Genomic DNA, 27,631 nt, shown 5'->3' on the forward strand with positions numbered 1-27,631 from the left:
TAACAACTCACACCCTGGAAAGAGGCACTACAGGAACATCAGAACCTTCACTTAGCTGATCTTCAACTCAAAGCATGCTCATGAAACTTTATCTGTTGTTAAACACAAGCAATTACATTTGCAGAAAACTATCTAACAGAATAAGCACAGAAAGAGATAGGCGAATACAAAGTTTCAATTCAATTTAAATTTCAAAGCAATACTACACATCAAACATGCAGGAGAGATACTCCAGAGATAAATGAATGCCTGACTAGAAAGCAATCAGATACTTGCTAAAGAAGGAACGAGTCCCTAGCTTGCTCAAGAGCAAAAGATACACTACACAGAGAGCCACTTCAGAATCATTCTCCTGACAAACACATACTCCCTAGGTTAGCTGTACTACTGTCGGGGGAAATTATTATTAATTTCTTGGTTTTATTTGTGTACTCCCCAAAAAAACAATGTAATTCAATTCTGCACATAATGCAGGAGGACTCTACCTCTACATTCCCCCAAAGCACTCACAGTAAGATCTCTAGGCCTTTACATTTTCAGAACAGAAAAGGAGAGGAGCAAACTCCTGTAGGAAGAGACACAGGGCTAACAAACTGCACTGCTCTAACTAGAAGATGTTTGCTTTTAGCAGGAAGAATGAATGGAAAGGAAAACGAGGTCTTTATATATGCAATACGGGGTACACAGCAGCTGTGTGTTACTAATCCTTCATGTTGCCCCCGGCTTTTCCCATTACTGGACATTCTCATTCATTGTGTTACCTCTAAAAAATGATGTAACCCTTTCACAACCTTCATGTTTACTCTACAAAATGTCTATCTAACATAATGCATTGCTGATGGAGCGTGTGAAGGGAGGGAATATTGAGGAGAGTGAGTACAGGGAGGGAAATCAACATTTCTGGTAAAAATCATTATCAAGCTGTTAATAAAACTAAGGATCTGCCTTTTCCACTGAAAAGATACAATGACCAGCAGTTTTGTGAAGACCAAAGGAGTTAAAAGTAGAGACCTATGAGAAGCTTCTAATTGTAAACCAGTATTATTTTCTGCAAAGGGAGAGCTGAAACAGAAGTTCCCAAATAACATTTATCCCCGAAACAACACAAACCCAGACCATAAGCCTGCTTCATATCTGTAAAAAACAAAGATGTTTGGAAAGCTCAGGTTCAGTTGTTGTGTTATCATCCCAAAGAATTCTAAACACCTATAAACTCAGTAACAGAGATTCAGTGCCAGGTGCATAACACTAGGAAAGGGAAGGCTAGAGCTGAGAAAGAGCAGCTTACTTCTCATCAGTTTCCATCCCTCAAGTGTTTAAAGGGAAAACACTACAGAATGTCTGAGTTTAAAGTGAGCCCTTTATGTCACAACAAACACCTATTTTTCTGAAGCGTTCATTTAGTACAAGTCCTCTTTACTGCTCAGATCTTACAATCTGCAATCAACAGGTCAGATAAACCGAGAGTGAAAATTCCTTTCAGAGCAGGTACACAATCCTTTCTGCAGATACAGGACTGAGCAACTAAGGAGCTGAACCAAATAAATCCAACCCAACACATAACAAAGATCTGAACTGCAAATGAAAGGGAAGTTGGGGGAAAGATGGCAGCTTTCGTTTGCTTTGTGCAAATGAAAGGAAGAGGATCTGGGAAGTTGGCTATTTTTAATACTGTTTCTCTATTTATTTCTCTCCCTTCAAGAAAAACAAAACCATGAGATATCTCAGCTCCATTTGCTCCAGAAGGAGATGCTGAGGGTACATCCTGTGAGAGAAGCGAGTATATGTAACTTGTCACAGTGAAAGCAAGTTGACATAAATTCCAGTGGTCACAACAACAGCAGATTCGTGGATTTTACTATAAACGACACCACCTCTTTCTCCACGCTCCAGATTCAGCTTCTGTTAAGTTCATGAGCACAAATACATATTTTTACATCATGGAGCACTCAAGGTTAAACAAGTTGTGACTTCTCATCTAAAAGTCAAGAGACAGAGGGAAGAATGAACAGGAGAGAAGGAGGAGTGAAGGACCCTGAGAAGAACACCAGCAGTCAACATGGGATTGCAACTTTCTTGCATATCTATAGTCAAATGAATCATGCAATGGCACTATCAGGCACTAAGGAGACTAAGTTAAATCACGATATTTAACATCTATGCTTAAAAAAACCATCACAAACAAATAATCTTCAATTAGTGCCACATAAGAGGAGATTATTTTTTAAACAATCAGGGCTGGGGCCTAGAATATCCACTTCGGAAGCATCCTGTAATATTACACACTGGATAGTGGGCTCTGCTGGATAAACAAAAGCTTTCTTATAGATGCAGTACTAATTTTCAGAATGTTGCTAGGGCAACAGCAGTCTGTAACGAGAGTTCTGAATAATGAGCAGATGGCAATATATGAAGATCTTAGGCTGCTGACTGAATTATTCATATCTACTCCTCAATAGTGAGACTTATAAAAGCAATAGCCTTATTTCATCACCACAACTGGAAATACTGTATACCGTGTCTAGTATATTTACTAGAGTCCCAAACATGCATCTCATTACGATACGCAAGGCAGATGACTAGGCTGAACAAAAAAGACCCGTGGTTCTAGCATAAAAAGACATGAGCAGCTCTTTTGCACAAAATCAAGATACATGACAGAAAACTGTTCTTTTAGTCTTGGCTTAAACACTCTGAATCTAGTTTTCTGTCCAAGACCATCCTTGTACTGATGAATAATTCCAGATGGACAGGAACACACAAAACAATAATGACCTATGGAACAAGCTGAGAAGAACTGCACACATTCTATCAATCATGCACTTGCATAGCAGTATGCAAGTGGAAAAATTCCTGCTATGGCATGGGAATCCTTATGCACTGTCTACAGGTACTCTGTTATGGCACTTGAAAAACAACAGCAGCAAGACTTGGCAGTATTTTGTCAATTCAAAACCTTTATTCAACTCTGATCACTCAGTGTCCTACTAGAACTTCAGAACTAATTAGAATTCCTTCATTCAGTTTCCCAGCAGAGCCTCTGACCAACTGGCTAGCAATAAGCTGAGTATCTGGACAAGGTCAGCTGTGACTATTCCTTGGCCCAGTATGACAGAAGGTTGGCTATTGCACTTATTGTAGAACCGAGCTGATGCTTCCTGCAGGTTCACTGAGTTCAGAAGCTGTAATGATATGCAAACACAAACAAAAAAACCCACCTCTTTTGTCAAATGTTTCAGATCTTCATTTTAATCACCAATAAAATAGTAAGGAGCATTTTAATCTATGTTCTCAATACGTGGACATTAACATAGTTTGCGCACTGAGATATAAATTCATGCAGTACATGATGACTGTACATACATTTTTATAAGTACAAAGCTGATGTGGTGAAAAAGTGTTCGAAAAGAACAGTCTAAGTAGATAATAAAATTATTCAGGATCAATTAGATGAACTGAGAATTCCACTATCCATTAAGTATATCTATGTACTAAGTACAACTGTTTCAGTTTAGCAGATTTTCAATTAATATGCACTAATTTCAGGTCAAGCTCTAGAACACACCACACACTAAACTGACATGTTGTCACATGCAACAGCCAGCCAGGCCTGAATACTCTACAAAGCTGGGAATGGTTTTCAAACCGGAGTTCACAACAAAAAAGCTGATATCCAAAAAGCTGATATCTGGTCAAATCTTATCAGCCACGCTTCTGAGTCAGCAAACCTTCCTGAACACTGTTATAGCCAAACCATTTTCCTGCAGGCACCACAACTGAAGATCATTCAGCACTGACAGTTCAAATTGCAGAGAATTACACTGATTCTTACACATCTGATTCTTATAGTTAGTCCTCCTGAATTGTTTATAAATGAGCTACTGTGCTCTGAACCAGCTTTTCTAAATGGGGTTTACGACCCAGTGTTAAGCAGTGCCCTGCATTGCAGTTTGATTTTGTAAATTCCTTTGTTCAACTTTCTCATCAGAGGGAGGGCAGAAGACAATTGCCTCACTGACAGGACAGCCTGACTCAACAGCTGTTTAGGCACGATTCTGTATTGCTAAACTGAAAAGCCTGGTAACACAGGACAGCAGAGAAAAATCAGCATCCCGCTGCTTCTTAATGAACACTTTTGAAAGGATATCATTAGAAGAGCAGCCTAATTGCTCAGAGCCAACCACAAGGGAGATGGAAAACCAACTCCTCCTTGCCCTGACTGGAAAAAAAAAAAGGCAGCAACACACACAGAGCATCAATTGCAGCCATCCTGGTACCCAGAGCTTTCCAACATATTTCATTTTCTTAAGGAGCAAAGAGTTCTGTCAAGGAAGCAATGCAAACTTTGGCACTATGTGCCAAACATAACCTCATGGCATCATCATTGAAGCAAATGGCCACACACTAAGGAAATCTACTGGGGTCAAACACTGCATAAGCATCACCCTCCCTAGAAGGGATGGAATATCTAGGAGTAAATCTGATGAAGGTTTCAAGCATGACAATCTTCTTTTGCAATGTGTGAACACAGGACAAAGACTGCCACCCATAAATCTATATGCTGAAGGATCTTGAACTCCTACCATTTAATGCCTACTTAAGAAACAAATACAGCACTCTAGAAGTTGATGAAGTTATCTGAAAATGTTCTGGAAAACTAATTTGAAGAAGTAAAATGGCATGAAGGAAGCAACAAGAAAAAGGGCCTGTATTTTCTTCAAAAACACCTCTAGGATTCCACAACTGAGTCACTGTAAACTTGACAGGGAAAAACCCACCATCGTCAAAACCCAAACACCAAGCAGCCTTTTCACTAGCTAAGCACAAGCACACACACCTGGATCTGGGGGCAGAAAGGCTGTCAAAGCTAATAGAACAGGAAAGAAAATTCTATTGGAAATCCAGTTTCTACATTTTTAAGGGTGCTTATTCACAGCCTACGTTACGCACGGCATGTGGCACATGCAGGCAGTGGGAACACACCAGAAAGCTCTCAGACATTCTCAGTGATACCAAACGTGGGGTAAGGAAAAAAATAGACAGTGACAACTGAGTCTTTAAGAGTCACATTCATATTTTCAGAGTATTCAAGAAATGTAGTATTGCCAGTTAACAGAACAGCTAACAGTGAGTATTAGAAGTCTGCGCTTCTCTGACCAAACAGCTTCACCTTTACAGACAAACCAGGTCAGGAATCTTGGAAACAGCCTCAGAGCACAATTCAGGGCTGGAGGATAATCACACTGCCCCAATGCACCATCTCCTTACACAGCTACACTAGTTAAAGTAACATACATGAAAAATTGCAATTTCATGGTTTTCTATTTTATAGTTATGTACTGTAACTTATAACTATATAAGCTTATTTAAAGATTCTTCATCAGAATACTTATGGAACTTACCTGCACCACCGACTCCCTAAAGCAAAGGAAGAAGGGCTGGAAGGGAAGAGATCCCTTTAAAAGAAAAAACTACAAGTTCAGCTGAATGAAAAGAAAAATACACAAATAATAATTTAAAAAAACAACAGACTGAGCAAGAAAAAGTAACATGAGTCAGAACTTGCTAACAGAAATTTTGTGTTTTATATAAATAGGAGAACAGGAGAAAAACTCTGGCATATCTGAAATTGAAGTTGAGAGAGTATGTTCAAAGCAAAAACCAAGATTCACGCTGTAAGTGCTGAAAGCAGCATAACCAATAACTGCAGAAAATTACAGCCGCCTCGTGAGATTAGGACAACCTCAAAGCACAGAAATTTTTTTTGTATACTGCAAAATATATGACGGTAACATTTGATGTTAGTAAGACAAGCAAAGAACTAAATGTAAGGAGAAAATAACCGCGTGTCTGGGTTTTCAGCTCATTTTAAAGGAAAGCATAAATCAAAGGCAACAGTCATCAGAAAATGAGTTGGGAGAAGAACGTGTGCAACACGGAGATTATGCCAAACAACTCTGTTTAATAAAGAAATATTTATTAGGAAAAAAAGGAGTAGGCATTATCTACTTGAATTACGTGTGGTATCACACAGGAAATACAGCAGAAGCAATGAAGATTAAAAGAAATAATTGTAGGTAATTAGAAGGCTTACTAAAAAAAGATATTACAAAAAGCAGTAGATTAATGGAGGGGGCAAATAGATGAAAGAATTAAAGCTATGAGTCTGAGACCAGCTTTGCTTCATTTCAGTCCTGCTGCCTGAAACGTGACTCTTAACAGCCATGGATCATAAACATGGGAAGTGCCACCCAGAGAGGAAAAAGATTATCTTGAGGATGCTGATAATGGAGTACTGACTTAATGCATTCTTTAACACGAGAGAAATTCCCTACTGAAGCACAAGTGTCATTTTAATGAAGCCCTGTTGAAACATTAGATAGAAAAAATGGCATTTGCACTGGTAAAAACTTGAATGAAAAGCACCGCTGCACTCCAGAAATAAAGTAGCTGAAGAAGAGACTGAAAAAGGGCATTTAGTCAAAACATAGACTGAAAAGCAATTAGTCTCTATTAAGTGGCACACGTGGTTGCAGGAGACAACAGGTGGGCAGAAGAGCTACTTACACTAGAGGAAAATGTCACAAAACCATGTGCTATAAACCCACCACAGCCAGCCATGCTGGAGGCCAGGAGACATTAAAGAAACAGAATAAAGAAATACTATCTGTCAGGAGAGGAGACAGCCAGCAATCCAATTCATGTTTATATCTGAGACAGTTAAAAACTGATTCTTTCCTGCAACAAAGGACTGGACCCACAATCTCTTCTTACAGTTTTCAGACACACTCAAGCAATGCAGAGTGCATTAAGTTTCATACCTGTCCACACATTCCATTATTTTGCTGATAATTAGCACTATTTAGCATCCAAATACCTGGATAGAATAGACTCACTGGGAAATGAGTATTTGTCCAATTTTATTTTTAATTAGCCCAGTAAAAACTCTTTTTTAGTGTCAGCACGAATTACTCCTAATTAGAAGACGTGGGAGGAAGTCCACTTAAAAAATAAAATAAAATCCTAGTTATAAGCGGGTGCATCCTTTGATTTTTGTTATATTTCTACAAATTTCAAAGAACGGTTTAAAATCAATGTTATGTCCTCCAGCACGGCCTGTGGAAGTCTATCATTGATCATCAACCACTCCAGGGAACGCAGCCTCCTTACAGTATCCATGCCTACACTCAATCTACTATTAGTACATACACAGCCTCAAACTTAGTTTTAAAATCTCAGCAATTATAACCACGTACTTGCAGCACTTGCAGGTATGAGTGAAGAATGGATACTGAAAACTACTGATACTGCAAACACAAATATGCTGAGTAAGTTAGTAAGTTATGAGCAGTACTGAAGTTCAATGTCTGATAATACTAAAGGAAACTCTTCTTGCTATATCAAGAGTGAGTGAGCTTCCCAGATACAGGCACCTAGTGTGGTCAGACACAGCACAGCCACAGGACACCACCACAGCAGAGGAACAAAGATACTTAGGACAGCACTAGGCAACTAAGAACCCCATCAGATCACTCTGATCTCAGCCAAGCAATACATTCTGGAATTGTCATCAGTGATCTAAAACATTCCTCTGGATCACAGGCACTGTCAGACACGCCTGATCAGAGTTGAAAAATCTTTTCAAGGTTCCCCACACCCAATTAATCCAATGGTAGAAATAGGCTGAGCTATTTTCTGCTTAGAATGAGCCTATATTTCACTCCATGTTGGAAGGCAGGACAAGAAAGATACTGAAAATGCTTAGACATTTACATTTCTTGATCTTCACAGAACATAGTAAGTCTAAGCTTTCAAAGTGTTAAGGACTAAGGAAGATAGGAACACAAATCCAGCCTAACACTGTCCGACATTTTATCAGGAAAGCCCAGAAAATAAAAGCTGATTGTATTCTGAGCTAGGACAGCCCTCACTGCTGTTGATATGCAAGTCTTACTCAAGTCTACTGCTCTTTGTGCTTTGCAAATTAAACTTTACAGAGTCAGTAAGATACAAGATTAGATAGAAACTACTAAAATGTCATCACAGCTAAACAACCTACCATTGAAGTATCATACATTGCAATAATGGGATTGCCCTAGTAACAACATTCATTCTGTTCATCTTACTGCTCCAAGAGTTTAGCCTAAAGGTATCTTTTTTTGCTCAGAAACCTCAGCTAAAACATGTGCTTAATTCAAGATGCTGAATGAAGGCTTTGCTGTATTTAAATCATTACTAGCTAGGCTTGTTCTGGACTCAGATGCTTCTCCCAGCAGTAAGAAGATCCATATAGCTACAGATATTTTGCTTTTGTAGCCATTATTTGAAAAGGATAGAAAAAAGGACCTAAGTAGTCTCACTATGCAAAGCATTAGGATCAAAAAATACTAGGATGTTTTATGAAGTAACTCAGAAGTTTAAGCAGTGAAAGATTAATATCCATTTAACTAACCACAAGTCTAGCCAGAAGGCATTAACATTCCCATGGCCGACTCCATCCAGTCACTAAGTAGCTCTGCATGTCCTGTTCCTCCTCCCAGTCCACACCACTGGTGACACCACAGAGTAATAACCCTACAGACTACAGGTACAGCTTCACACCCTTGAAAGTGGAGCTTACATTTCCATGAAAACAATGTAAGGTGCAAGTGCCTAGAATCCTTTTCATGCATTATTTGCAATGAAAATATACTAAATGTTACCTTGAGGTGCTCAAGGAAAAGAACCAACCCACAAGACATGGGCTAGGAGACTAATCACCTGCTATCTTTGTTACAAATTAAAAAATGAAAACAAAATAATCAACGCTAATTCTAACAACAGAATTACTATCAGTAGATACTATCAATATCTAATTATCCATTTTACAACCGTTCCTTCCATTGAAGAGTATGCAAGTAGTCATTAACACAAGAACATTAGTCAGCTTCCTTTAGTCAGAAGGAAAGTCCTTAGGCAAAAAGTTCTCATTGGGAATAGCATGACTTTCCAAGGTTAAAAAGGATAAGGATGCATCAACTCAAAAAACGTAGCCAGGTTTCATCTGGAGGCAAGGCACTATCATTCTAGGGAGCTATGTTCAGCAATTGAGCCAGTTTGAAGAGAAGTTAGACACTGGCAACAGTTTGGTTCTTGCTTTTTTCTGATTTTCCCTACTGAATCACTTGGGTGCAAAAAAAAGAGAATACTTGATCAGTCTGAAATCCATAAATACATAAAGCTCCATAATTTTCCAATGACTTTTAAAACTCCTACTATACCTCTGCAGTAACACACCGAATAATTCTGAGCTCACTTAAAATATGAAAACGAGTTAAAATCATCTTGCAGATCCAGCATGGTGGTCAGTGATACAATTACTCCCAGCTACTCACCATCAGCAGCACACCCGGAGCTCTGACATCAAAAAGGACTCCGAGAACACTCCTCAATCCGTTACTGGCAAAAGCACTCGAGTTAGCTGAAAATTCCCTCAGCAGCTGCACACCAAACAGCCTAGATTCAGATTTCTCGATTCAGCTGCACCAGCGAAAGAAGTCACTGATCTCACTTCCAAGTCACCATTTCCTCCATCTGCCAGCTAAACTGTTCCTGTGAGCTTCCCTAGATGTGTTTAAATTAGAATAAAAAAGAGCCCTACATCCTACACAGCCTAAAGAGAAATGCTCAATAACTGCTCATAATAACCGCCCAATTAACAGATCAGAGGGTGATAAGAGGGTGTCACAAAAAGCTACTATGTCATTATGACAGATTCCTGCATGCAGGCAGATTAGCTGCAAGGAGCACATCTGTTTCTATCTTGTTCTCCTATAACATAAAGTAAAATGGCTTAGTTGGAACGTCACATGAATAGACAAGTTCACTTAGCAAAAAGTGTACGTTTCCAAAACAAGAATGGCAGTGTAACAGTCAGCTGTCGTACCACACTCTTCTGCTTTAGTCTGAAATTCACCACTGGATCTCTGCTTAGAATGCTCAGCTGTATCAAACCCAACAATAACAGTTCCTGTATTTGTACCTTTCAGAGATTATTTTTTACCCGGGTCATACAAGCTAATCAAACCCACACTTTTGAAATGAAGGAATAATTATGCTATGCTATTCAGCCATATCTTTAACGACAGACATTTATCATTATAAGCTTTGCTCATCAGACCCTTCAGTACAGGACTGGACAAAGACCTTCCATAAATGGCAATATAAACTTGGTAGCAAATAAAACTGGTGAGGGAGCTGAGAAGAGACCTGAGCATGTTAAAGGACAAAACTCCACTTTATACAGAAAATGCCCTGAATTATGGGATAAAAGAACTTAGCATATGAACAAGGACATATAAACTGTGCAGCATGTGCATGTTTACACAGAAAGCAGTAGCTGCAAAATGTCCTATTGCCTTCCAAAGGGAATCAAAGATGAAGAACAGAAAAAAGAAAGCATCCCTTAGCCACGCTCTTCAAATCTACGTCTTGCTTCATCAGCCTGGATACAAGCACACAAAAAGAAAATACAATATGCTTGGAAACATAAACGTTCCATATGGGAAAACGGTTCATATCACAAAGTGACACACTGACAGAATCTCATAATACCTGCATTAAACTGTAAAGCAACTGATGCACAGGAGCAGCAGCAGTGCCTTTTCTGTAATTAAAGCTGCTGAGCTTCCATAAATCTGGTTACAGATATTATCTCCTCTACAGGACTCCTCCAAAAGTCTTGAAATCAAATTATGGCTACAGGTAGGCTGAAAGTACAATCTTCCCAGCCACATTTAATCAGAACCTATTGCTGATTTATCATCTCCTAGAAATAGCTTTCCAATACCACGTTCAGAAAACCTCTTACCATAACATTGTTATACAATGCACCAAATCTATCCACCTCAAAGGAAAACCAACAAAGAAACTTATAGAGAAGGCATACTTTAAGGGCTTGCTTAAGTGCTACCAATCACCTGAATAAGCACCAAATTAAAGATTCTTCTTTGCTTTAAAACAAAAAAAAAGTGTGAATGGCCTTATTGTGCATTTCCTGCAGAGCCAAACAACTCATCTTTCCATTATTAAAAGGCTCAATTTGGAATGCACTTTTTAACAAAAGCCCCTGGGTCATTTCTATCTAACCACCCCTACGCGGAATGTAGGTGGGAAATCTGCCACTAAGAGATTAACTGGGCTCCCAAACCCAAACACCGCTGCAGTCCTCCCAATCTAACAGCGCCAGCTCTACAGAATCCTCCACCGCCTCCATGAAAGCTCCTTAGACGTTACAACCAATAACAACAATATTTTATATTTACAAACTGTTGCTTAACTCTGAAGCATAAGAGGAACGAAAATATACTGGAAAAGTTCACAGTCAGTGTACTCTGCAGCAATAATATTGGCTAATGCAAATCAGAATATCCCAAAGTTACTGCTATTTCTCACAGTCAAGTTACAGCACAGTTATCACCTCACCAAACTGAACACTACTAGTAACGCATGCAAAGGTATTTTAAAAACCTCAGCCTATGCTGCACTGCAAAGTTCCTTTTGCTCCATCATCATTACCTGAAAACTCGGTCACCTGGTATACAAGTTCAACAGAGCTCAAAGAGGCAAAAAACACAACAATTGTATCGACAGCGTTAAAAAGCCTAGAATGGAGTGCCTTGGAAATTAAAAAGTATCCTATTGAAGGACACGGCGCTGCAAACTAACCCAGCAGAGAAGTAAATGACTTGAAGTAGCGATGCAAGGACACACGAACTTCAGTTGACACACTGGACAAAGCTGAAAGCACACTTCAAGAATGATCCTTTTCCTTTGCATCCAGGGCTATATCTAAAGCATTTCACCTGCTGCATCCAGCTGGTTTGAAGCAGTACACAGACAAGCTTTAGGCAAGTATTATAAAATAAGGAGGAATGATGTAAGGCAACCACAACGAAACATAAGAAGCAATGAGTACCAAAATTCCACAACAGAACAGAACAGACAAAAAAGTGTAAGATGCAATTCTATGTTAAGTATAAATATGTTGAAGAGGAGAAATAGGAAGGTGACAATATCCACCTCCTCAACGTTGTGTGCATACACCTCTTAAAACTACTAATATTTCATCGTACCCACGTTTGCTCCTGGGAAAAGGAACAAATCCTGATCTCAGCAGCAATTAGTTTTGCAAAGCAAACCGTACAACTGAGTTACAGCTACCTTTCTGACCTTCCATGATTGAAGACATGAGTCCTAATGGCATCTTTTCCACTGTTTTTCTTTTAATTACAGAGAACAACCTATAACTTGCAGATCTTCTACAAAATACTCCAACCCCGAGGACCACAGTATTTTGCTATTACAGCACTTTTTGTTTCAAAGGCGTTCCTTTATTTTTTGCTGTTTTCACTTATACAACAAGTATTTCTAACCTAACATTCACAACATGACTGCCATCATCTTATCTTCAGCTCAGCGTTCATGCAAAAAGCAAGTCCCGAATGCAGTACTCCCTGTGGAAGACATAAAGAAATGATCCAGGTGAAAATTTCTAGTTAATGCCTCAGTCAGAAAGCAACAGAGCCACTAAAGGAAAAAAACAATTAAAAACCCTCATCTAAAACATCGCGTCAAAGTAAAAGCAACAACAAAAGCCACAGTATGTCCCTTCATCACATCAAGGGCAGAAAAAGAATCTTGCTATCATTGAGAAGGCATCACTAGGAAAAAACAACAGAAAAGACAGACAAAAAGCCAAGGAGCCCACGCACACTTGTGGATTCTGCTGCCAACCAACGCACCTTAATGCAGGCATCCATAACTCCTTCTGGATTTCCTTCCCCCTGCCCACCCCGCCCCTCACCTTCCCACCCGGCTTTCCATAGCGTTTAGAAGAGCACGAGGTGCACGAGGGCAGCAGGCAGAGCCAGCAGGGCGCAGCTCACAACACAGCCTCACACCAACAGAATCGGGGCAAACCTTTCAGTGCGAATAACCCCAGATCACCTCGGTCTGTGAGAAGCTGCTGCACCGCACTTCTTTCCCCATCTCATTTCTAGATAATGAAAAACCATCCTTCAGTGCTGAAACCTGATTTTAAGACGTCATTCAGAGAACCTGCAGAAATCGGGCTGTGACACAGATTTCATTTCTCTTGCACAGTCAGATTTGTTCCCATGCATATTAACCGTCCTGCAGCAAAACCACAACGGGACGACCGTCTGCCAGGACTACAGCAGGCGCACATCCCCAGCCGAAGCTGTAGCGGAGCCGATACGCGCACACGCCGCGGGGCTCAGAGCGGCCGCAGCAGCCCGGCACCCGCAGTCCGCCGAAGGGCCGCGGCCGGCTCCGCCAGCGAATCCCTCCGGCAGGTAACGGCGGCCGGCCCGGATCCCCTGCTCGGGAGCCCCGCGGATCGCTCAGCCCCGGGGCCGCCGTGCCCCGCTGGGTGCCGGCCCTGCCTATATTAGGGAAGGGAAGCGGAGCCGGGCGCTGCCCGCCGCCCCGTGCCGCCCCGCGGTCCCCCGGCCGTGCCGTGCAGGTGCCGCCAACCGCCCCAACGGCCGCGCGCCCCTCCCCCATCCAACGGCCGCCCTCCCGCAGCGGCTGCCCCCTGCTCTCCGCACTGCGGGCGCGGCCGACCGCCCCCCCCTCCTGCTCCTCCTTTCTCGGCCTTCTCTTTCCCCGCTCTCCTCAGCTCCGCCGCCCGACCGGGAGCCGCTCCGGGCTCCTTACCGCGGTGGCGGCGGCGCGGCCGGCGGACTCGGGCCGGCGCGGCGGCGACAGGCTCACGCACGAGGGGCGCTTAACCCCATCGCCAGCCTCGAGAGCCGCCCGGGTTCCTCCTGCTGCCGCGGCGGGGAGAGAGGCCCGCCCCTCCGCCGCGCCCTGCCAATAGCAGCGCGGAACGTTCCTGAGTTACGGCCGATCCGGCCAATTAGCGGCGCGCCTCCCACCGTCAGAGCTGCCTGCGAGTGGCGCCTTACAGCGCTCAGGCGGGCGCAGGCCCCTCTAGAAGATAACGACCAATTAGAGGTGCCGTTGTGCTGACAGACAGCCGCGGTCACCAATGAAAACCCCACTTGGTGGGTAGACCGGCACGGCAGGGCCCACCCCCTGGGGGCAGCCAGCGACCATTAGCGCGGCTGTGCGCAGCCTGCGGCCGCGGATAATGGCAGTAGGGAGCGCCGCTCTCCGCCTCGGGTGGCGGTGAGTTCCGCCTGGGTCGCAACTCTAGAAAGCTCGGCTCGGAGCAGACCGGGAGCTGTAGTCCCAGCTCGGCCTCTCAGCCGGGCACAGCGCTACGCAGCTCACACGGCTCACAACAGTACGCAGCCCACAGCGCTACGCAGCTCACACGGCTCACAACAGTACGCAGCCCACAGCGCTACGCAGCTCCTCCACCCCGGAAGCGCATCGGGAAGCCCGCGGCTCCTGCACGCGCGTGCTCGCTGCCGGTGCTACGTCACTTCCGGGCGGCGGCGGCGTTTGAGTCCGGAGCCCGCCAAGGCGTGAGGCGCCGTGCCGTCTCGCTCCCCGCCGGGGCTGGGCTCTTGTGGGCCTCTTTTCCTCAGTCCGCGTTTGCAGCAGAAAGATTTGTTTTGCTCGCCCTGGCGTTGGGGTTTTGCGGCACGTGAGCTGTGTAAGTCCAGAACAACCAACAAAAAAGCCTTTGCCCCCGAGCAGATGCAGAGGTGTCTGTTTGCCCCGGTAGCCTGTGGTAATATTGCGATGCGTAGCGCTGTGATCGGTGTCCTTTGTTCCGTGTGACTGATTGTTCTTTTTAACTTCTCTATTCCCATGTCTTGGGCCGTTGTAAGATGTTTTTATTGGTGGAAGGATGGATTTTGTGGTTTTATTGCTGTTTTTCAATTTCCCATTAAGCCTCATGGAAAATACCGTCATAGAGTAGTGAAGAACATCAAAAGGCACATGATTCTGTGGAACGTTCATAAGCTGAGTGTGTGCTGAAAAACACCCATTTGTTTCAGGGATCTGCTCTGAGCTGTGGCAACGTTACACTAATTAGCAGCCTGTGAAATAAATGGTTTGTATTATGACTGCAGCTTGTGATAGCAAGCAGCTATCTCGGGACTCAAGGTTCCCATTGGGCCTCGAGTCCCATTACTCATCCAACCTTCCAGCATATGAAGTGAAGTCTTAAGGAATTTGTGTCTTGTGTCTCTGGAAGGAATAATATCTGCAGTGAAACTGAAGCAGCAATGACTGAACTCCAGGCTTGTTTTTGTTTGTCTTTTCTTACGTTTAATTCTCCTTTTATTTAATATTCATGCTTCTCCTTCCCCTCACTACTTACTTTTCCAAGAGATTTATGAATGCTGGAACAAGTTGCTTTGAAATATTGATGATGTCATGTCTCACGTACGAACAGATTTGTATTGTAAGAACAAGAGAGAAAGGTTTCAGTGTTACCATCTTCCTGTTTTGGTGTTATTATTTTTTCTTAGCAGTCCACCTTCCTTAAAAGTTTGAGAGATTTTCTCATCTCATATTCTTTCCTGGAAATCATAGCTACTGTATTAATAAAGTAATAACTTTCCAACAGTGGAAACTGAGCTGCATCACCCAGTTTCTGTGTACATAAGACACTTTGCCCCTTCAGAAATCTTCTAGTAGACCTGAAAGATTTACCTGCACAGACCACATGTTGGCACCCTGTTGTTCACAAGTTCTGTTCTTCCAAATTTTTACTCTTTTTCCCCAGAACTGAATCTTGTTGTAATACCTCAGCTCTTCACAATTCCTACATTAAGAAGCACAGTCACTTTCCACTCTCTACTCCTGAGTTTCTACAGCAGTTTCAGATGAATGGATGCTATTATTTTAGCAATCCTTTTATTTCATCCTTGTGGCCCTTCAGAAGACTTGAGAAAATACTGTGTGCGTTTTCATTTCTTTTTTTGTTCTGGTGGCTTTATTTTGTTAGTTCTGAGAATTCTGACACTGCTGTTTACTCAGTGAATCCCTGAATGAGCAGCTGTGTCTCCACACTTAGATCTCTTTTATCTGAGAAAACCAAAGTTCCTGTGCTTGTGATCTAGCGATGTGGGATGGTTGTCATGATACATCATGCTCAGGATTCAGGAGTAAATGGGGGGGAAAAAAATAATAGAGAAAACATGCACTAATCCTTTAGCTGTTCTCAGAGCTTCTGAAGCTTTAATGGGTTGAACAACAGGCATAAACTGGCCTTCTTCCTTGGGATATCAATCAGTGCAGCTGAAACACTGTCACTTTAACATAATCTTGTGTTTATTTGATGAAATTACAAAATCCTGTATATAATTGATCTATCTAGGAGTAAACTATGAGTGACCACTTCTACCCAAGTCATTATATACAAGGCATTGATTTTTAGCTTAGTTATTAATTACAAAGGAATCTATAGAAAGCGTGCATCCGTGATTCCAATTTGGGTTCCTGTTTTCATCCGTGTATAATATATGTTTAGTGGTTTATATGTTGTGCAAAGGATAACAGTTCAACAGAAATGTATTTTGTAGAATAGACTCTGTGCTAACAGGGTAATGTGATACCAAATAGAACCAAATCCACAGTAGCAGCAAGTACAGCCCTAATACCTCAACTCTGAGTGTTACTTGAAATCTTCAATTCGAATAGAAAAGCCGGGTTATTTAGTCTTGCAGATCTCTGGCAATAGCTCAGTGCTTTTCTTACTGGAAGTGCTATGATTCATCCTACCAAATCATATCTGTCTTCTGGGTTGCTTCAGAAATACATAAGTTTCAAACAGTCTGAGCACAGCGTGTTCTTACAACAAATTGATACCAAGCCTTGTAGTACAAGACCTACTGTTGACAATACAAGGGGTGTGTTTTGGCTGATACTCTTTGTTCCTTCGCTCCGTGGGGTCTTGCTCCTTATACAGGCCGTGAATCCAAAATGAGACAATTACACAATGCAGTGTCAAAGACTTTTCCTTTATGCTCTGATGTAGGGTTTCTTCCTTTCCACGTGTTTAGTTGGTGTGCTACTACTGAACAGTCTGATTCTTAAATATATCTGTTAAGTTATAAGAGAACAAGAGCTGGTATTTCTGGCCCTGTTCCCATGGGCAAAGGGAGCAAAGTGCAGTATGAGAACTTTTATTGATGTATTCTGTGCTTTATGAATGTTTCTTTCTGAAAGGAAGATTCTGGTTTGGTTTGGTTTCTGCTGCTCGCTGCTTTGGGTTTGTTTTTTCCCCTGAAACATTCTGGTCATGTTTTGCCATTACTTCCTGATTTGACTCTAGAGTTACATCTTTAGTGGATATTTAGTTCCCTTATCAGAAAGTAAAATGTCCTCTTTGTAACTTCTCTGACAAAGTAAATACTGACCTTTTAATGTCTGGCAGAAAGCTGTATTTGAATGATCAATAACTGTCATCACTGAATAGGGAACTGTAAAGAAAAGCTATTTCAGAGCATTGAGGAAGCGATGCACACCAGCCTCTTCCAATTGGAGTAGTTAGAACATTTTACTGGCAGTAAGGTTGCAGGCTCTTAATCATTGCATTATTTTGTACTTTCTGGAGAATTCTCAAGGTTGGATTGGCCAACCTCTTTTCAGTGGTCTGTGGGGATAGGACAAGGGGAAATGGCCACAAACTGGAGCATAGTTCTGTGCCAACATACATAAGAACTTCTTCACAGTGAGGGTGATGGAGCACTGGCACAGGCTGCCCAGGGAGGTGGTGGAGTCTCCTTTTCCGGAGATATTCAAGACCCATCTGGATGCCTACCTGTGCCAGCCTGCTTTGGCAGAGGGGTTGGACTTGATGATCCGTGGAGGTCCCTTCTAACCCCTACAATTCTATGACTCATGAGACTGGCCCTAAATCTGACTTTGTAGCCTGGAGGGGAAAAAACTTCCAAGCTTTTAAGGGTTACTAGGATACTTTTCAGTGGGTGTCTTTGGGGTTTGCCTATGTGCATGCTAATTTCAGTAGATTTCTTGTGTCCAGCTAAACCGTGTTCCTTATTGTTCCTTATGCTGGACAGGTTCACATCAGAACTTTTAGCTGGATAAGCCAAAAGTTGAAAGTGAATCAACTTTATGAAAAAAAAATTAATGTGTTTTCAAAGGCACTGTTATAAAATAAAGTGCACTGATAAAGCACAATGAAACGCTTTTTGATACTGAGATCTCACTATCTTTCTCTTATGCTCTTGGTGATGTTTTTGATGTTGAAAACAGCATTCTTCCCCTGCCCCTTTGCTGAATGGCTCCTTTTTGGAAATGCTTTCATGAGGGAAAACTCCCTCCTTATACCCACATGTTGCCATGATTTTATTAGCTATAAAGAGAGATATGAAGCTTTGCTGTTCGTTTCTAATTCTAAATGAAGGCAGGCAACATATATATATATCATGGCAACATGATATAGCACTTCATCTATATGGTAATACAAGTGATGCTGTGGTACTTTGGAAATAGGAAGGATGTTTGAAATGCTTTGGGTATTTTGTTTGTTTTCTTTTGGGTAAGGATTTTCAGGGGAGATTGATCCTCATTATCTGAGGTTCACTGAATTACAACAACCTCATGACTTCACCTTTCTAACATAAGCATGGTAACTATTGTGAGGATCTTAATGACTGTAGTATCTTGGAAGTTACTAATTATTGTGTTGGTGATTCTGATGTACTTCCTTTGGGATGTGTTTTTCTTGTAAGTTAAATTGTTGTATGTGACAGCCATTAAGAGCCCAGACTGTTAGGTTGTAGAAAAAGGCAATTGGTTAGTCAGTATTTTCTTTTCATTTCTTGTTAGTGCTGTCAATATAAGAGCAGCTTATGTGCAAATGTCAAGTATTTCAAGTTGTTATTATTCCATGAGCTTTTATTCTATAATGTTTTGCAGACCTACCTTTCAAGTAAGACATCTTTTTTTGGTTTTGTTTCCTGAAGGTTCAAAATGGCTAATGTGCTCCAGGACACACAGACACTTGGAGCTTCTTCTGAGAGTGTTGATGCTGAGCTGTCCTTTCTGCCTGAAAGACTGAGAAAGAAACTGCTTCCTTTTCAGGAGAAAGGCATCATATTTGCACTTCAGAGGAGTGGCAGGTGAATTCCTTATTATATCATATGCTTGAATGAATTATTCTAGGTGAAAACTAATGAATGGTTACAAAGATTATGCAGATACAGTAACACTGAGATGAGTTATGTTACATTTTTTTTTTTAATCAACTGTAATATAACATTATTTAAAATGAGGCTATTTGGTTTTTCTCCTCTTGGAATAGAGAGGAAATATTTAATAGTGCAGAATCAGCTTGTAGTATGCAAGATCTCCACATATAAGAGGAGGCTGCTATCAGCAGGAGCCTTCTTTTTCTGATGTTAATAGAACAGTCTCAAAATAAGTTAATTCACATTTGTAGTTCTTAATGGCACGGTAGATCTGTTAAGAGAATGACTAACAGATCTTGATGCATCTGTGTGGTGTTCTATTTTAAACTTGGTACAATTCTGGCATGTAATCAGGGTGTTCTGGAACTCACTGAGCTGTAACAGCCAAGCAGAAGAAGACTTGCAGAGTGCTCAGTTAATAGTAACTGATAGAGCATTCAATAATTAAGTACCCTATAAATCAGAAAAATAGTTTGTGCAACTGTGCAAAGTTATTTTCTAATAGCTTCATCATCTTGCTCAAAACAGGAGGAATTGGGCATAGGAGGGTTGCATGCTAATATGTGAGCTTTTTGTTGAAGAGATGAGCGTGCACTTCTACAAAGACAAAAAATTGGAAAGGAAATCATCAGTTCTTGCAATTATATGGAACTTCTGATGAAGTCAAATTTCCTATGAAGTATTTCATTTTAATTCTTTTTACTTGGCCAAAACTGTTGGATGATGATAATATTTCAGTCTTCAGGGGACTAAGTAAGCTATCTACTTGATGCTGTCAGAGTAGACAGCAGAGTAGGAAGATCTGTCCAGCTATTCAGGTGCAGTCCTGGGATTCAGAGCTCTTTGTGCTGTGTTGGAATTAATTTTTCTGTGACCACTGGTCATGTGGCTGACAGGTGGGTGACCCTTGGAACTACCAACATATCGGTCTCACTTCTGTGTTGGGGAAGATCATGGAGCAGATCCTCCTGGCAACTGCCCTAAAATATACAGGGGACAGGGAGGTAATACAGGAGAGCTACAGTGGCATCACCAACGGCAAATCCTGCTTGACCAACCTGGTAGCCAAGAGGTGGTGTCACTGCATCAGTGGACAAGGGAAGAGCTGCTGATATCATCCATCAGTAAGGCTTTTGACACGGTACACCACATCCTTCTCTCCGAATTGGTTACCTGGACTTGATGGTGGACTGTTCAGTGGACAAGGAATTGGCTGCAGGATCAAGTCCAGAGACAGGTGATCAGTGGCTCAGTGGATGGAGGTCAGTGACAAGTGGGGGTTAGTGCTGGAACCAGGACTCTGATATTCAACAGGACAAGGGGAAATGGTTTTAAGTTGGAGGAGGGAAGATGTAGGTTGGATGTTGGGGGGCACTTCTTTACCTCTCTCATAGTAAAGTGCTGGAACAAACTGTCCAGAGACCCTGGATTCCCTAGTGGTGTTCGAGGCCACGTTGGATGGGGTCCTGGGCAGCCTGCTCTAGTATTTAAATGTGGAAGTTGGTGACCCTGCCTGTGGCAGTGGGATTAGAGATTCATGATCCTTGAGGCCCCTTCCAGCAGCCTTTTGGTATCCAAATGCAAGCTACAGGAAAGCAGGGGACAGACTCTTTAGCAGGGTCTGTGGTCGTATAAGAAAGGTAAATGTCTTAAAGCTTCAAGAGGATAGATTTAAGTTGGATTTAAGGAAAAAATAGTTTTCTACAGTGAGTGAAATGAGGCGCTGGAACAGATTGCTCAGAGATGTGGTTGATGCCCCGTCCCTGAAGACTTTTGAGGCGAGGTTGGATCTGGCCCTGGGCAGCCTGACCTAGCTGAGCATGTTCCTGTTCATTGCAGGGCAGCTGGACTAGATGACCTTTAAAATTCCCTTCCATCTCTAAGGATTCTATGTACTTTTCTGCTGCACAGTGTGACTGTAAGAATAACTGTGTACAGTTTTAGTGGATCACTAAGGTTTTGACAAAGGCAGCTAAGTTTGTATTTAAGAGTCGAATTTAATGTATCCGAAGCCCTAGGCTGCCATATCTCACGATCTGATGCTAGTAATGGGAAGTAAAACTTACATAATATGCAATTGAGATGCATTTATATATACAAATAACAAAATTACACAAGATAAAAAGTAATGTACTTTCATTAGCCTACATGAATTAGCATTAAAGAATGTGTTTGAAAACATAATCCTTGGCAAGCTGTTGTAATGTAGAGTTTGCTTGGGAAACTGCTCAGCTAGGTAAATTCAAATCAGGTATTTTTCTTGGAGAAGTAACAGTTGCCTGCAATAAGTGTGTAGAAAGATTTGAAGTGCCTTGGCTAATGGCTGTTAAGGAGGCAGTGGCGTTACTTCAGTTAGGATTATGGGCTTCGTTTTTTCTTTTCTTGAAACTTTTCATTAACAGAGAACAGTTGAATAATATGATGCTGATGTTTTTACTGTGATACGGGTATGAAAGTATTTGCATTATGACTGCAGGAGATGCCATTCTTTAGCATAGTGAGTTTAGCTGGGTCAGACTGGGGAATTGTTTGCACATGTTCACACAGCCTCTGAAGGAAAATATATTTAAGTCAAACTTTCCCGAGGACTGTTTTTCAAAAGTCTGTCCCTTACTCAGGTCTAATTTTCTTTTAGTCCCCAAGCAGAGCACAAGCACAAGAGCTGCTGCTGCTTGTAGCTGCATTTCCTTATGAGTTTGTCAGCCTCCGGCTCACCCAGATCTCTCTTTTGTGCACTCCTTAATGATTTAAGCATTCTTTCTCTATTCTCTTTGGTATATTTTAACAAGGTCTGATGCTTTTCCATAAAAGTGTCTTTCCTAATTTTGAAAATATATGAACATAGCACTTGAAGCAAGCAATATGTGCATCTGGGCTTCTCTTTTCTCTCTCAGGCTGTGTGCTCCCTGTGCTGTCATCGCTTAATCCATGCTTTGCTGTAGTGGCAGGAAACTGGCGTAGAGAGAATTCTCTATTGTTGGCTGTAGAGATTGAGTTAATGTTTTCTTAGGGTAGAGAAGCTCCTAGCATGAAAGAGTAACAAAAAAACCCTGTATATTCTTGAATGAAATATACACTGTGAGGTACTAATGGGGCTGGGATTAATCTATTCATTTCTCCAGTTTCCCTAATAATAAGATAAATACGCTGTTGTGATTTGAGCTTATTATTCATTAGTACAAGTGAGGCAGCAGAGGCAGGCAGATGCCAGCTTTTTCACTGTCTATAGCAGGACAAACTGCCTAACACTTTTCTAGAAAAAATAGTGATTCCAGAGCCAACAAGGCTGTGTACTGTCTGATTTACTGGGAATCTGAACGAGCTTTCTGACTGCTTCCATGTAAGCACGTAACTAATATCATTCCTACATGTTGCAGGCAAGGATGCTGAATTGGTGTAGTTACCAAACAGAATATCTGCTAAGGTGTGCAAACGTGTAGTATCGATTTTTGTGAGACTGGAGCTGATCTGAATTCTTGTTCAACATTTGATCATTCTGATTTTAAGATGGAAAGTTCAGAGGATTTCCAAAGTAAGAAAGCTGTTAAGGGAGATCTACTTACTTTATCCACTTTTGTTATGACTTTGATAGATGACAATTTAATTAATTTCCATGTTTGAAAATGGAATTTCTTTAATATTCATTGTGTTGAGTCATACCTAGGAATACTTTTATGAATGTTTCATTTTTACTTTAATATGTACTTGGTGACTTGAAGCATTAAGTGATATCAACAAGTGCCTCTGTTGGCTTTATCTCTTCAGATCAGAGGGAACTGGGAGTAAGAGGACGATTCAAAGAGATTAGTTCTGCAGCTTTTGCACTAAGGAATATTGTTTGGGAAAGCAGATTTTATTGATAGTATAGTAATAAGTACCTAATTGTCATTGAAGGGCATTGGCATTACATTACATACCAGGCAAGAGCTACTTTGATTGCAGGTATTTCAATCTTGAAAATTAATATCTAGGTTAAAGTTTGTAGCCTAGATTGTCAGTAGTTGAAATTAGTTTGTTATTCCATTCTGTTCCAATTAATTGAAATCAATTTTTCTTGCAGCGGTTCAGCTGGTGAGCTGATCTGTGTCTGAGGGTGTTTATAAGAAAAGTAGAGAGAGACTTCTTACTAGGTCCTCCTAGTGATAGGGCAAGATGTTTTGAATTAAAAGAATATAGACTTAGATTAGACATAAGGAAAAAATTCTTTATTCACATGGTAGTGAGGCACAGGAGTGGGCTGCCTGGAGAGGCTGTGGATGTCCCATCGATGGAGGTGTTCAAGGCCAGTTTGGATGGGGCTCTGGGCAACCTGGTCTGGTGGGAGCCTCCCTGGCCATAGCTTGGGAGATAGGTGGAATTACATAATCTCTCTTTAAGGTCCCTTCCAACCCAAACTGTTCTGTGATTCTGAGTTTAAACTTTGCCTTGACTACTTCGGTTGATGCATGTTATTCCACACATCCTTTTCTATACTGAAATACGTTTGCTAATACACTCATATTGCTCTCAAACATCCATAAGCGGAGAATTCTAGATATCTTATTCAGATACAGGTTGAGGAGTGTTGGAGAAAAGCCTAAGACTCTGCACAACCATTTTCCTCTATATTTCTTTGGAGAATCGGAAACATTGCAGATATGGCAATTCAGTGCATCTTACATTAGACTGATGGTTGGTTTTCATTATTTACTTTTTAAAAACACCTAAAGTAACTCAAGAGCAAGGGTTTGATCTGGCTGAAATTTTTTGGGGCTCTATTTTTGGTTAAACAACCTTGATGATTTTTGCGAGATCTCTGTTCTAGTTGGAGGACTGAGGGCTGCGATTACTGACACACAAATGTAACGGCTGCTTGCGCAGTTTTCTATAAAAATACACCAAGTTCAGATTCCTTAAATAACCCTTGGTTAAGATGTTAGTGCTAAAGTGTTGGCTTGTGAGTAGGAGGTAAATTATATGTTGTAGCGTTATATAAAACTGACTCACATGAGTAGGTGAGAATCCCAAGAATATCAGAACACCCACACTAGCGAAAGAAAGATGCAGGCTTCTTCTGTACAACATGTTCCAAAGGCTGCATTAACAGAACCAGCTTTAGTTTGTTTGAGTAGTAACAGAATTTTTCAGTGTTTTAAGAAATCAAGTGCTACTGCTTTGACTGTTTGTCTTGGACAATGGAACTAAAGGTGAAGGATTTTGTTCTTCAAAAGCTGCCTGTAGTTCTGACTGTATTTTCTGGGTAAATAGCTGCAGAAAATAAATCAAGAAGTTGAATTATCCCCACAAGCAAGCAATAATTACACTGGAACACTATATCCCCTTTAACTTTTAATCCATGGCTCATGAAGAGGTAGAACTATTTAGTTTAGATAGAATATAATTGCAAAATAATGTAGTTGCAAGGAACACACAGCACTGGCTGCATGACTTACTAGGATTCTTAGTTATAACCTATATAATTTATGTGCATACTTAAAGTTAAATCTCAGACATATGCCAGCGTGTGTTGAATTGTCAGTATTTTTCCAAGGGTAACTCAAAATTAGATTGTTTTTGTTCCCTTACCTTGGTGAAGGCGTCGTAATTAATACAACAAACTGTAATTACGTTGTTTACTTGTTCGTATTGCTAATATTTCAGAAGTAACCCAGACACACAGAAATAGCAATAATTATCATTTAAACACTTTTTCCTTCCCTGAGACTCATGTTATGATGCTGTTTCAGTATTAATGTCTTTCTGATGCAGACTACTTCCTGTGGCTGTAAGACATATGCCACTCAAGCTTAGCCTCAGTTTCCCTTCTGCTTCTCTAATGAACTCGTCTGCATTGCATTTTAAACATCTGTTTCTCCTTATGCTTTACAAAGCTGGTTCAGTCTTCTTGACGTCAACATAACCATCAGATCTTCCTGTGCTCTGTGAGGTTTGAAAAATTATCATCCCTTCTGTCCTTCCTTTTTTCTTGTTTTTCCTCTAAGTTCTGTTTTCTCTCCAAGATTCTCTGTAGTTAAAGAATTGTGCAAGTGCACTTTTACAGACTGTTCTGATAGTCAGGAGTCAGCACGCACTATCTGGTTCTGGGGCTCTGATTCTCTCAGTTTTGTGTGGACCCTTAAATTATACTCTCAGATGCTTGTGTTCTCTTTTGTCTGGATCAAAATTAAAGTTTCAAACCTACGTATGCTTGGGGTGAACCAAAAAAACAGCTTTTTAGCTCTTTCTTCTCTGCATGCGTACTCACCCATCAGGGTACTTGCTCTTAGCTTTGTTTTAATTTAACGTGTCTTGAAAGGAAAGGACTGTTGAGTCTTGGAAATCAGATTGTCTGGTTCCCTTCTATTTATGAAAGCTACTGCTGTGTCCAAAGCCCGCTGCTGACCCTACAACTGTGAAAGGATTATGAATACCAAGAAGATCGTAGCAGAATGTGTAAGGCACTGCAATGAGGTTCTGCTATGTTCTGTTAGGAAAAAATAGCAGCATTCCTTCACAAATGGGCAGATTCAGATGCCAACCTCAGGATTCACTATGAAGAAAGGAAGCGTTTAGAAATGGGAAAGGAAATGGAGGGAGCTTGTCGTTGATTGTGATCCTTGTTGCCTAGTTGGACTTCTCTGCTGAGGGGAAGTGTAACTGAGACATCTAAAATGATTTTTCCTGCTTTTTGAAACTTTTGGCCATGTGGGCTGAGCCTAAAACAGGATGTGAAACTGCATATCATAGCTCTGATTTTTATTCTTGGATAGAGCTATTATTAAGGTGTCAAATGAACAGATGGGATATGAATGATGAAGCTCAAATTGGGTAACTACCAGTTGAGAGGAAATGACTAATTGAACTTCAGAGAACGAGAAGTCTGTCTTCTTGCAGTCAAAATATGTGAAATAAAAGTACATATTTGTCCCTTCCGTGTATCTGAAGATCTGTTTCTTTATGTTCGTGTTGGCAGCTTGTCTAACTGCAGTAATATAGAACATACTGAAGTTTGTTATAAATAGCGGATGCATATTTTAAAGGTTACATAAAGCAAAACGTGGGGTATTTCTTTTGAACCGTTCTATGTGACTATCAGAAATCTAAAGAGTTCTGTATGATTTGGGCTATAATGATAGGGAAGTTCCGTACACTTCTAAACGAACTGATGTGATTATAAAATGTGGAGACTCTCAATCATTTTCCTCTCAGTGAACATAAGCTATTTTTTTTTGTGCCTTAAAGAGCAGATATTGGACTACTTAGGTGTTGTAACTACATGTAGTTGTGTTTAAGACTTGTTCTAAGACTGAGAACTTCAGGGGAGCTTTAAAAACAATCTTTGTGCACCTGATCCATGTTAGTCTGTGATGTATCTAGTTAATGTTTAAATGATTAAACGATGTATGGGATGCAGGTTTAGGAAGAAAAGCCAGAAGTTTCTCCCCTTTGGTTTTTATACAAATTATTGTAGCAGAACAGATGGGAGAGAACTAGATTTGAAGATTTATTGCTGAATTACAGCTCTTTCAAGGGGATTCAGACTTAACAGGGTAGGAAGTGTATGTAGAAGTACTATATCTTTATAAGTGCTAACAGAAACTGTACTGTCAGTTTGGGGACACAGCACTGGAGCTGTGTGTCCTGAGCCCTGTGCTGCTGGGAGGGTTCGTGCTGATTCTCTGTGAAATTTGGGTTCTGCTTTGAAATGAATAACATTTTCCCCCTTGCGATTCTTCACAGATAAAGTTATTAGTATAATTGGAAATAGAATTCTAATTTCTAGCTCCAATGTTTTAATAGGCTGAGACTTTTATGTACCAACACAGTAGTGCTTTCTGTCTCTGAAACTGTTGTTTTTCATGGCTTTACAGAACAGAGAGAGGTAGAACAAGCATTCAATTTCAGCTTTTCCTTTTGGAGATGAAGCAATTGTGTTTCTCCTGTTATTTCCTACCATGGGAGGCTCAGCAGTCCCTTCATCTTTCTATTAGCTCTTTTCCGCATCTCTTTTGGCTTGTGTTTATCTTCCATGGATGTGAGCGATCAAATTCTATGTGCTATTCTGGATAACGCTGCTGCGTCACAAGTTTCACCTAAGACATATTAGTTGAAGACAGAAGATTTTATGTGCAGAGTCTGATAATAATTTAAAACAGTGAAATAGAACAACTTCCTGTTGTTCTGCATCGAAGTGTAAATGGCTGCAGTCGACTAATGAAAAAATATCGTTTCACAGAAAAAATCTGTTTCTGTGGCTGATGTACTTTTAAGAGTTTCAATTTTGATTGCTCTTAGCTTTTAATTGTCGGAGCAATTTGAAGAATCAGTGTACATGTCTTTATTTTGGCTTGTTACTCTGAAAAGTAGAATGAAGGTCCAAGTAGTTGGTTTGCATGTGCCAAAACATTGCAATAGGACCTCCTGTATTCTCACTTTGATCTCTTTAAAATGTGTGGCTCGCACTAAAGTAGATTTATTTCTGCTGTGTAGGAGATGTGAGCCTAAAGTGT

At 41.0% G+C, this 27,631-nt stretch overlaps 1 protein-coding gene across 2 annotated transcripts in view; it reads left to right on the top strand.

Moving 5' to 3' along the window:
• Positions 1-13,126: 13,126 nt before the first annotated feature.
• Positions 13,127-27,631, top strand: part of ZRANB3 (zinc finger RANBP2-type containing 3) — a 35,731-nt gene continuing 21,226 nt past the window's right edge. Inside the window, exons 1-2 of one of the 2 annotated variants that reach the window (XM_072342316.1) lie at positions 13,127-13,355; positions 18,918-19,073. In XM_072342316.1, the coding sequence (XP_072198417.1) occupies positions 18,925-19,073 (149 nt within the window). In that variant the 5' untranslated portion in view covers positions 13,127-13,355; positions 18,918-18,924. Of the gene's footprint in view, positions 13,356-14,180; positions 14,627-18,917; positions 19,074-27,631 lie in introns of those variants that run through there. The other variant, XM_072342315.1, reaches the window with a different exon arrangement.

This window comes from Excalfactoria chinensis, chromosome 7 (genome assembly GCF_039878825.1).
Source record: "Excalfactoria chinensis isolate bCotChi1 chromosome 7, bCotChi1.hap2, whole genome shotgun sequence".
Classification (NCBI taxonomy): domain Eukaryota; kingdom Metazoa; phylum Chordata; class Aves; order Galliformes; family Phasianidae; genus Excalfactoria; species Excalfactoria chinensis.